The sequence below is a fragment of the Echinops telfairi genome, unplaced genomic scaffold (assembly GCF_000313985.2).
Source record: "Echinops telfairi isolate 266 unplaced genomic scaffold, ASM31398v2 ScPeMD7_28;HRSCAF=97, whole genome shotgun sequence".
NCBI lineage: Eukaryota > Metazoa > Chordata > Mammalia > Afrosoricida > Tenrecidae > Echinops > Echinops telfairi.
This window is the reverse complement of record NW_022103925.1, coordinates 2,518,854-2,530,876: the sequence shown is the minus strand read 5'-3', so window position 1 is coordinate 2,530,876 and position 12,023 is coordinate 2,518,854. Positions and strand designations below refer to the sequence as shown.

The following is a 12,023-nucleotide window of genomic DNA, read 5'->3' as shown; positions in this document are numbered from 1 at the left end:
GTTGAGAACCACTGACATAAATGAATCATTTCTTGGTGAAAGACTGAATGAAGTACACGCACTAAGCTATAATGCTCGCAGTTACTGCTTCTTTAGCACCTAGGACGGGACAGCCTCTGCAGAAGATTTGCTAATCATTAATAATACTTGTATGTGTTCTCACAGCAAGAACATGGGAGCTTAGGTAGGGAATTCACTCAAGCCGCGCAGCATCAACACAGCTGGCATTCAGGTCCTGGTTCTGGCCATGGGGTAGGTGGGAGAGGGTGTGGGAGTAGGCACAACACCTTGATGAAGTGTCTCTCCACCAGCCAGCACAGCTGTAGGAGAGTGGCAAGGATAGAATTGACCCTACATCGTTGTTCTAGGGAAGTTTACAAGACCCCATCATCCTAGGGAGGGAAGAGTTAAAAGTATATAAAATAGAAGCGAGAGAGGATTAATGGGTCAAACATCCAGAGAAGTGTCCCTCCGTCTGCTACTTCTCCAGGAAGGGGAGGGGAGGTGGCATTGGCAGCCAGTAGAACACCCAGCAGAGCCACCCAAGGGGCACTGTATGACAGGAATGGCAGAAACTTCTAGCCCTCTAGACCCCGAGAGGAGGTGATCCCACCCCTTGTGTCGCAGAGGGTAAGAAAGGACTTGCCACTCCATGAGCACATAAAGCCTGTGAAAGCAGGAACCTGAGTAAGGCAGGACACTGTCTGAGCAGGAGAATGGCTGCCCTCTGCCACTAAAACGGGCCATTGAGAAGCAGTAGGCATCCTGGGTAGTTCCTGCTCCCTCAGGCTTCACCGTAATCTAACAAAGAAGCAATCATTCTCAAACAATTTAAACAATGCTCTGAAAATAAAAAATGCCTGCACTTCATCTCTATGATTACTTTACCTGCCAAAATTGGTATCAGAGGACGCTCCAAGGTACAAAACAGTCGCCATAAACCGTCAGCCTGTTTCAAAGGAGGCAATAATGTCACGGTGACTTGACAGTCTCATTTTAGCTGCACTGTGCTGAAAAACCGACCTGATGCCATTGGGCAAAGTTGAAGGCCGAGGCCAAAGTGGGCACAGTCAGTTTCCTACCCACATGCACACCTCGCCTCCTGTCTTCTTCCAAACACCATTCAGTTTCCTCCTACTGTCATTATTATTATGGCTCTGGAAATACCGGGTAGGGCAAACCAATCCTCTCTTCTATTAGCCTGTCTCATTCTTAAGACACATTTAGGTATTTGTGGACTTTCAGTCTCCACTGGGGAGAGAAATTACAGCCTCAGAAATCCACAGGGGCCAATCTATCCTGTCCTATAGGCTTGCTAGGAGTTGGAATGAGCTCAATGGATGGATTTCTGGTTTGAGTCTTCCATTGAAATTTATGAAGTTTACTGCATTCCCCCCAAAATAAACCTCCCTGAAAGTTTCTTTGGTTTTGCCCTGACTTTCCAGGTAATGTGGGAAGAGGGGAACTGTCACAGGAGTTCACCTCACCGAAACACCCCTCCACCCACACTGAAAACAAAGCCCCTCCCTGCCTTCTCCGTTCTAACTCCCAGCCACCCTATGGGACGTGCTGGAATGGCGCCAGGCAGGGGCTTTCTGAGGCTGTTCGTCTTCTCAGAAGCAAACTGCCTAACGGGTCTCCTGTGGGCAGCAAGTGAGCTTGAACCACTGACCTTCCATTCGCAATCCAGTGCTTAGCCCACTGCACCCCCAGGCTCTTCTTCATCTAGCTCACCCAGGAGATGAAAACATCTCCACTTAGTCAGATTGCCTCCCATTCTCTCTACTCTTCTGCCCGGGCTCTGAGAATCACTTGCTCCCCTGCCCTGGCCCGTCTGCTCTCAGTTGAGCCCTGTAGGTTCAGAGACTCTGCTCTGCTCAGCAGGCGGGGGTGTGTGACTCCCGCCCCCCCCCTCCCCCAGACCTGCTGCTCTTGGTGGATGGACCCAGCTGGAGCCCCTGCAAGGAGACTAGAGGGAGGAGGGGCAGGAAGCGGGGTTTCTCAAGGACTTGCCTTCAATTTGGAGCAGAGGTTCAGGGTCAGTCTGTGGAGAATCCTCAAGTTCACACACACGTTATGGTTCTTTAAAAGAGTGAAAGCATTAACCATCAGGCAGGTCTGGTAGCTGGTACACACTGCTCACTTGCTACTGGATGGACTGTGACCAGACTCCCAGGCCCCAGGTCCCCAAGGCTCCCAACCAAGGTATTAGCTCCCAGAAGGCATCAACACCAACAGCCTGAAGTCTTCAAGTTGCAAAGCTACACACAAACCAACCACCCCCGAAAAGACCAAACTCATTGTCTTTGAGTCCATTCTGACTTCCAGCAACCCTGTGGGACAGAGCAGAACTGCTTCACAGAGTTTACGAGGCTGTTCAAACCACCAGCCTCTCCATTAGCAGCCCATGTTTAACCCACTGCTCGTCAGAGGGCCTCTCCAGAGCCAGGGAGGCGCAAGCTGTGCAGTGCGATCGCTCCGCAGCCCGGCGTTGCCTCGCCATGTCCATGTTTGCCTTCATTCTCCAGACCAGAAATAGAACCACAAGGAGGCTCAATGTCCCCAGTCCAGTGGTGGGGCCTGGCTCCACCACATGGCACCCACACACAGTCAAGGGGTCAGGAGGCCTGCCCTCCCCCAAGCCATTCCCACCCATCCCATCTTCACCCTAGAATCGGCACAAGGAGCCCTTGGTGATGGACAGAGAGGGTCTGTGTTCAACTGATGAAAAGACCATCTGGGACGGGATGCAGCCCATCAGCACTTGGTCTCCTGTCTGCCACCACTGGGCATGGAGCTCCAGGACCACTGTGGGCCACCTCATGCAGCCCAAGGTTCCCCAGCCCCCAGATGCAAGTGTGGTCAGTGTTTGTTCCCCGGCTCCAGGCCTCGGACGAGCCCTTTCTTTGCCCACACACAACGGGCTGACAGCTGGTTGCATATATCTTGGTGTTTCTTTCTCAGCCCTTTCCTGGTCTTCGATCCCTGTGACCAAGTCGAAGGCACTGAATGAAGATTCCCGTGATTGGGGCGGTGATAACAGCCATAAAACACGATTCCTAGCACTCTTCATAGCGGCGGATGGCACGTGTTTCTGGCCAGTCAACTAGACGTAGAGCTCCAACCTTGGCGTCACTCTTGCAGTGGAGAGGGTGGCTGCGTGGCAGTGCGCCGAGAGCAGCGACTGGGGCGCACTAGGCTTCTTGGAGGGGAGGAAAACAACCTCTGGCAGGCTTCTCTGTCTCCTAACTCACTGCATGCAAACTGGAAAAGAAACGGGACTTGAAGGTCAGAAATCCAACGCAGGAATTGTAACTTCCACTTGAGCTTGGCCAAGGAGCCTCTTTCTATACCTGATTGTTCTCTGTACATGGGACGGATAATACTGAGAACCTCTCCCTCTTTGGGGATTAATGCCTTTTAACTCTTCCTGTGGGATCCCTGACAGCACAGGGTCTGGGTTGAACTGCTAATCAAGATGCCCTGCCCTCTGCTGTCATGGTGAGGTTGATGGGTCAACTTGGTTAGGCCACGTTACTCAATGAAACACCAGCCCAGGTGTGGTGCAGGCATTTTGTAGATGTGATTGTTGTTGTCAGATGCCATTGAGTTCATGGTGACCCGGTGTGCAGGAGAACACAACACTGTCACCCTCACCCGTCGTCGAGTCTATTTGTTTCAGCTTTGTGTTTACCATCTCATCAAGGTTCTTCCTCTCTTTATACTAAGCTTCAACTGAACTAAGTATGATGTCCTTCTCCAGAGATGGGTCCCTCCTGATCACATGTCCAAAGTACGCAGACACAATCTGGCTTCGAAGGAGCATTCTAGCTGTACTTCTTCCAAGATAAGTCCTGTTCATTCTATGGGTAGTCCATGGTGTAGTCGATGTTCTTCATTACTACCGCAATCCAAAGGCATCCATTCTTCTTTGGTCTTCTTTAGAATATCACTAACAACTATACTCAGGTGGCTTTATGTAGAGAAGATTATTCTTGGTCACCTGAGTGGACTTCATCCAGTCATGTGAAAGGCCGAGGAACAGAACTGAGGTTTTCTTGAGAAGCACCAGCTCCTGACCGAAGTGTCCGGCCTTCCAGTCACTCAACAGCCCTCACGCATGCCCACGCCAAGCGAGCCATGATTGGCAAGTCGTCAATCGATCCCACTGGTCTTGTTTCTCCAGTGGGATCTTGAGAATCTGGTGAGATCCTGCTGACACCAGTGAGTGAGGTGAGACGTGGGCTAAGTGCTTAGCATGTGAATCTTGGGCAATGTCATGGCACGGTGTTGGCACCCTGCCTATTGATTCTTGCTCCTGAGTCCACTGCTCCTGCTTTCTTCAGATTCAGAGAGCTACCTCATAGCCTTCTGCTACCTTCTTAATGAAGGCAGAGTGTGTTTCTGTGGTTTATAACCCAAAGAAAGAACGAGGGGTGGGGATGCTGAGGGGCACTTAGCACTGCTGCTTTGCTCTGGCTCCTCCCAGCCCCACAGCCCCGCTCAGCATGCAGCCCACCTCACCGCCCCAGCCCAACACAGGCCTTCAGGGCACAGCCTGCATGGGCCCGTCAAATCTCTTCCACAAGAGGAAGGTTCTCCTCCAGGGGAGGTTCTGGGAGCTGGGAGCACCCTCCCCCTAAGTATGGTTCCTAAAGAGTGGGTATAGCAACAGGGGGAATTTGGAGGGATGTGCTTCTGTGACACCAGAGCTTGTCTAGAAGAATTGTGCTGGCAACTAGGTTTCCCAGGAACAGGCTTGACAAGGGAACAGAAAAATAAAACTCAAACCAACACAACACTCTATCCTCATTCAAGACCTGCCGTTAAAAGAGATATTTGTGCCAAAAGAGAGCCAGAGAGAGAAAGAGAGAGAGAGAGAGAGAGAGAAATGCTAGCAACATTCCTTTATACTTTCAGACTATTTGTGAAGAAGTTGTTTCTGAGAAGTTGGGGTTGTATTCAGGTGGATAAAACTTTACCTTACAAGACCAGCCACTCACCACGAGACTTCTTGACGAATTTCCATAAGTACTGTTTACTTTCACTGTGATGGTTTTTCCAAAGTATTTTGCCACCAAATCTTCAAAGGAAGGCACAGCATCTCTGGGATCTATAAGCCAGGCTGCAATCCTGGGATCTAACCCTACAAAACCAGCAACTGGAGAGACAGAGGTTAGTTAAGAACCTGAAGAAAAATGAGCATCTAGTTTTTGCCTGCTTTTAAAAGGCTTCAAAGGTTGAAATGAAAACTGATAGTATTGTCATCCCCTTCAGCTAACAGAGCAGAGCACCCAAGGGAATGCGGTATCATTTGTCATGAGCTTAAAACCGTGGACAAGAGTGACCTCCATGAATCTAGCCCCACAGGATCCTTCTCAATGTAAGACCCCCTAAAGAAGCAAACTTTAAACAGCCAGAAGGTGTAGAGGACTCCAAACAACTTGGAGACTCAGCAGCACTTTCACAAGAACATGCTAGAAGATTACAACTAATAGAGGAGTTCAGCAATGTTGCCAGATAAAGGTTGAGAAACAAAAATCCATTGTATTTCGATAGTCAGGAACACTGAACAAAGTGAAAATGAAATGAAGGAAGCAACTTTTAAGTTTAAAATGGCATCAGAAAGAAAAACAATACTTCATAATAATAAAAAAGCAAAACCTAAACACATATTCTAAAAACCCCACGACACTCTGGACAGAAATGAAGGTGGGTCTAAACAAATGGAAAGTTGGCCATATTCCTGGATCAGAAGGGTTTGCGATGCTGAGACAATGATGCTCCCAACCTGATCTACAGATCAAACGCAATCACAATCCCAAGCCCACTTGATTCCAGAGGACTAATTGATACACTGAGCCAAAAATCCATATGGAATTGCAAGGGATCTAGAATCCCCAAAACAATTCTGAAAGAGAAGAATGAAAAAGGATTTCAGGCCTGTCAAAACTTCCAGGAGCAACGGTTATCAAACCAGGGTGGTGCTGACATGAAATGAGACATAAAGATCAAGTACTGATTTTAAACTTCAGAAATAAACCCAAACATCCAAGGCCAAATGACTTTCCACAAGAGAGCCAGGACTGTCCCATGGGGAGAAAAGTGTTCAACAAATGATGCTGGAAAATCGGGGTCTCCACATGCAAAAGAATGAAGGCGCACCCCTTGGTATATGAGCAGATAAAATTTTAACTCAAAGTGGACTGGGGCATACACACAAGTGCAAAAACTATAAAACTATGAGAATAACATGCAAAGAAAAGTCTTCCTGACCTTGGATTTGACAAGGTATTGACACCAAAAGCACAAGTAATAGAACGAAAAATAGATAAATTGAACTTGGCCAAAATTGTACACCATTGTTTCAAAAAATAGCACCAAGAAAGTTAAAAGACAACAGAGGAAAGATCTGAAAATCAGACGTCTGGAAAAGACTGTTACTTCATTTGTGGGGATGGACGGTGTGACGACACAGAACGTGCTTCTTTAAAGACCAAAATAAATTGTAAAAGAGAGAGAGGGCTCACAGCCTTAAACCAAACGAAAAAAACCCCTCCAGATTCCTTACCCTTGGATCTAAATATTGATCTGAGTGTCTAAAAAAATAAAAGGAGGAAAAGTACAACTGAAGTAGACTTGGAGTCTTTAGTAACATACAAGTTAATTTATATATGTAAGCTTTTAAAACTCAAGAAAATAACTCAATTAAAAATATCTGAAGATACTTCGCCAAAGAATATATACAAATGAAAAACTGCCCAGTATCACACGGCATTAGTGAGTTATATTCCATTAATATGGCCCTTCTAGCCATAATTTCTTATATCATTCTGGACTTTATGCCTGTGGCTATACTCGCATGTTTCAGGGTGTTCTCTCTATACTAGTTGGCAGGACTAGAGCGGGCTTAAGACCTAACTGTAGTAGAGGATGGGAACCAAGTCAAACCCCTTTCCTCGAACCCAGCCACACCTTTTGTTTCCTTGGGGACATCTTTAAGATTCTACCTTAGTAGAGAGGGTGACTTAAGTCACAAGCCCTTGTTTTCCTTGGATGGGGTGTGTATGTATGTATGTATGCATGTATGTGTATATATATATATATATATTCTACCTTAGTGGAGAGGGTGACTTAAGTCACAAGCCCTTGTTTTCCTTGGATGGGGTGTGTATGTATGTATGTATATGTATATATATACACACACACATATATATACACACACACACATATATATATGGGATATCATGATAAAGTCTAACACACATTAATATATATATATATGATATCATGATAAAGTCTAACACACATTACCTCACCTGGAAAGCCATAGCTCTATTTCCTGACTGAGCTTTGGTAGAAGCAAGAAGCCCTGATGTGAATTTTTGACATTTTGGGTTTCTGGCTCTGCACCTTGCATTTGGCTCACCTCTGCCTGACCTTTGGATTTGGGACTGAACAGCATCCACCACCATGTGAGACATTTCCTTAAAGCTTCCTGACTTTCAGTGGGGCATGGCAGCAAATTACAGGACCAGGGACATGAGGGAACGTACTCGAGGGAGGAGCGGAGGGAAAATAGAGCAAATACATCTTGGAAGAGTGGGGCACTTTGTACATCTTCCACCTTTATCTCCAACCACTAGGGATTAGGCTAGTATTAATTCTTCTGAAAGAAATTATTACCATGAGTAGGGAACTGCAAATTAAGCAACAATAGGGCTACACACCTGAGGTTGTTGTTAGGTGCTTTCAGGTCATAATAACCCTGGGTGGGAGTTGGGTGCTTTAATGTCAACTAGACACTCATGGAAGAGCTCTGGTGGCAAGATGATGACTCGCTAGGCTGCAATCACTAGGTCAGCAGTTCAAATCCAGCAGCCATTCTGCAGGGGAAAGACAAGGCCTTCTATTCCAATAAAGAGCTATAGTCTCACAAACTCACAGGGAAAGTCCTACCTTGTCCTATAGAGTCACTCTGCGTCGGCATCACCTTGATGGCAGTGGGTTTTTGAGAGTTCTAGACAATCCTGGCTAGGGGTGGAGTCGAACCTGTCAATCGACTGGTAGCTTGATGACACCTCCTTGGGGATGTGATCTTTTGTATAAGACTGAGGGACTCCGGCAACAACTCTCTCTCTGCCCCTTCACCTTCCTACCTGCTGGGCCTCTACTGTGGTCCTGAGAGCTGTTGGCACCCTGCATGTTTCCATTTCCACTGACTTGGATCCACGCAGCTCTGCACACACCGGCTTGTGACGTTCCTGCTTCTCAGTTGACCATTCTGCATCCCTGGTATGTGTCGAGGTGAGTCCGAAGAGGGGCTTATAGACCAGCATCAGATTTACGGACTTGAATTGGACTGGGCTGGGATTCCTTCTTATTGTATACATGCTTCATAATGTACAGTTCTTTCTTGTACATAGATCGAGTGTCACTGTGTTTGTTTCTCTAGCCAACCAAGCCTAACACATGCTGTGGGGCAGAGTGGAACTGCCCCATAGGATTTTCTTGGCTGTAATCTTGACAGGAGGGGATCATAAGGTCCTCCTCCCCATGGAGGCACAGGGTGGGCTCAATATATATATATATTTTTTGGTTAGCAGCTGGGTGCTTAGCTGTTGTGCTGCCAGGGCTCCTTAAAATGGCTAAAATCCAGAACACTGACAGGAATGCAAAATGGTACAGATACTTTGGAACACAGTCTGGAAATTTCTCACAAAGATAAATTTAGTCTTATCACACAATCCAGCCATCACATTTCTTGGTATTTACTGAAATGAGTTGAAAACATTTATCCACACAAAATCCTGTACACAAATGTTTGTAATGACTGTTTCCAGACATGCCCTGAACTGGAAGCAGGCAGCATGCCCTTTCTAAGGTGGATGTATAAATAAATGGTGGCAAATTCAAACAATGGAATGCTATTTAACAATAAAAAGCTATTGTATTCCAGTGATTTAGCTGATACAGTTCTTTGTAACTCCTACCAAATGACTGTGCAGAACATGCAGTTGGCTGTACTCCCTATTTTCTTGATAGGCCTGGGTAAGAGAAGGTGAGGGAAGAGAAAACACTGACAGGATTATATGGTTCAGTTGTGTTTTTAACAGGGTTCACTGTGATTGTAGACAGGTGGGACTTCAATGTGGTGATCAGTCAGTTTTGCCATCCTTCTGTGAGTAAAATGAGCCATCTCAGAAGCAGGAATGGGCAACAATGAGTCGAAAAAGAAGAAAATGTTTTGAAATTGATTGCGGGGCTGATTGTACAACTCTTCTTAATATGATGACCAAGCTATTAAATTGTATGATATGTAAATTATGAGGCTAGATCTCATTGTCATCATAGAGACAAGTACATGTCCCTTGGACCCCAAGGTCCCTGTGTGCTAAATCTCAATCCAGGGCAGACCTGTGACCCCAGGGAAGTGGCAGTGGCAGTGAAACCAGGAGCACCAGACAGAGTGGCGGCTTCCCGGCACATGCAGTTGGAAAAGCTGAGTGCCTTTGGGCAGGAGGGTCGCTTGTGAAGTGTGGTGTCTCCAGACAGTTCATTGGTGAACCAGGCTTGCTGACCCATGGAGGTATAACCATGAAGGTATAGCCTTCATGTTGTTTGGGGTCAGGTGCCACAGTTCTGACCCCTAGCGACCCTGTGCACGACAGAAGGGAACACTGTCCTGCCCTGCACCATCCTCACAATTGTTCCTGTGCTTGAGCCCATTGTTTCAGCCTCTCCTTGAGGCCCTTAATCTTTTTCCTGCCCCTCTACTTTATAAGCAAGGACTTGTCTCTCCTGACAACATATATGTGTTAGGCAGGGTTCTCTAGAGAAACAAAACCAGGACACTTATGATTATATATATATGGATAGCTTTAGATAGCTAGAAGGTGTAGAACAGCTAATTAGTCCGTACAGCAGTACAGAGGGCTCAGTTCAACTCACTTTCATAGAGCAGTCAATATACTGAAGGTCCTTCGACTCACTAGGGCTGCTGGCCCAAGGTCAAGGAAGCAGACAGCGGAGTCTGCCCTCAAGCGAGACAAGCGGAGTGCAGCAGCAACAGTAGAAAGGTGAGAAGTCGAGGTGTAGCAGAGGCCAGTAGCCTAGGGGAGCATAGCAAAGTGGTCCTAATGGATCCTCAGGAAGTGTGGCAAAGCAGGTCTTGATGGAACCTCAAGCTCTAGCAATGCCTGCACAGCAAGGGCACACGATCCACGGGTTGGGCTGGGTTGGCCACAATAACGCAGCACATAGTTGAGGCAAAGGACTAGCTTGGTCTGATCAACAGGGAGAGAGAAGGGGACAGCCTTGGAAAGCCCTCTGATCAAGCTGCAGCCTGATTAAACTCCACCCACATGTTCCTATGGAAACTTAGTTGGCACAATAAACATAACTATCACAATATCCAAAGTATATAAAACAAAGTCTCACTATCCTTTCCTTTAAGGAGCACCCTGGCCATACTTCTTCTAAGACAGATTTGTTTGTCCTTCTGGAAGTCCATGGTACTTTCAATATTCTTCTCCTTCATGCTGAGGATTATGTCAGAGTACTGCCCTTTAGGACATTTATTGAAAGCACTAAAAGGACTTTGTGACTGATACTGAGCAGGGCAGAGGCAAAGGGTCACTTGGCTGCGAGGACAAAGATCAGAGAGAGGCCTATCTGTGGGCACAACTAAGAAGAGGCTGTCCTGACCAAAAGTACTGCATCCTGAGCATTTCTGATACTGAATTGTAGCCTGTTAACTTTCTTAATAAGTCATGTACTGTCTGAGTTCTGTGTGGCCATTGTGACAAATTGTCGAACCCAGTAGAGAAGAGAGTGACTTGGGACAGATAGTTGGAGTCAGAATTGGTGAAAGGGTTGGAGGGTGGAGGCATGTCTGACCGCGTCCTCATAAGACTCAGCCTTGGGATGATGTTGATTTCAGTTCTCCTTCCCCTTGGGATGCCTCCACACCACTCGTACAGTTGTAAAAACATGAAAAGGCACGAAGTAACCTAACTATGAGGCACTTAAAAATGTTTGTGGAAAAATTGTATTATCTTTTAACTCCATTTTTCCATGGACTTTTTGGAGCTTTGTAGTACATTTCTGGTGAAAACAAACAACAGTCTGATAAAGCTTGTTGTTGATAGGTGGTATTGAGTCAGTTCCAGCTCATAGCAACTTTATGCACAACAGAACAAAACACTGCCCAGTGCTACACCATCCCACAACCCTTGTGGTGTCTGAGCCCACTATTGCAGCCATTGTGTCAACATGCTGTTGGAAAGGCTACATACTGTATAATCCCAAATATGTGACTCTGGAGAAAAGACAACACTATTAGAGACAGTAAGAAGATTAGAGGTTGCCAGAGGTTCTGGGAGCAAAAGAGAGGGATGAACAAGTGGAGAACAGGGAATTTTTAGGGCAGTGAAACTATTCTGTGTGGTAGATACTTGAGATGTGGTCAATTGATATGGCCCTTCTAGCCTTAATCCTTTATATGACATATTATAAATTCTCGTTTATGCCTATCATCCCATTTAGGAGAGTGTTCTCTGCTATGCAAATGGACAGGGTTAAGAAAAAATGAAGTATGGGGAGCCAGTGGAGGGTGCCTGAGGGCTCGGCCCCCATACCAGCTATGTGGACAACTGCCCCTCCCCCCAGAAGAATTTATTTGAGAGGACAGCACTGAAGCTGCAGCTAGGGAAGAGGAGCATGTCTGATCAGAGCAAATGGGAGCACTTAGGGGGAAGAAGAGAGAGTGGAGCACATCCTGACCCACCAGGTGGAGGACGACATCCCCGCTCTGAACAGCTAACGGACAGAGTGGACAATATGGCTGATCCCACCACGAGACATGCTGTCCCTTGATGGCCCCGGGCTCTAAGGGGGACAACACTGGAGACTCAGTGTCTGGACTGGCCCAGACTGACCCTGAGACAGCGAGGCAAAGCACAAAAAGCGTGCGGCAGAGCAACCGTGGGAGCAGAGCAGAGAGCCCCTGAGGGAGTACAAAG

At 46.8% G+C, this 12,023-nt stretch overlaps 1 protein-coding gene across 1 annotated transcript in view; it reads right to left on the bottom strand.

The window, feature by feature from the left end:
* The window catches only part of POLN (DNA polymerase nu), a 200,207-nt gene that overhangs the window by 134,834 nt on the left and 53,350 nt on the right, over positions 1-12,023 (bottom strand). Inside the window, exons 6-8 of the mRNA XM_004715106.3 lie at positions 5,004-5,161; positions 2,014-2,082; positions 884-949 (exon numbers count right to left, since the gene is read on the bottom strand). Coding sequence (XP_004715163.3) covers positions 884-949; positions 2,014-2,082; positions 5,004-5,161 — 293 coding nt within the window. The remainder of the gene's footprint in view (positions 1-883; positions 950-2,013; positions 2,083-5,003; positions 5,162-12,023) is intronic.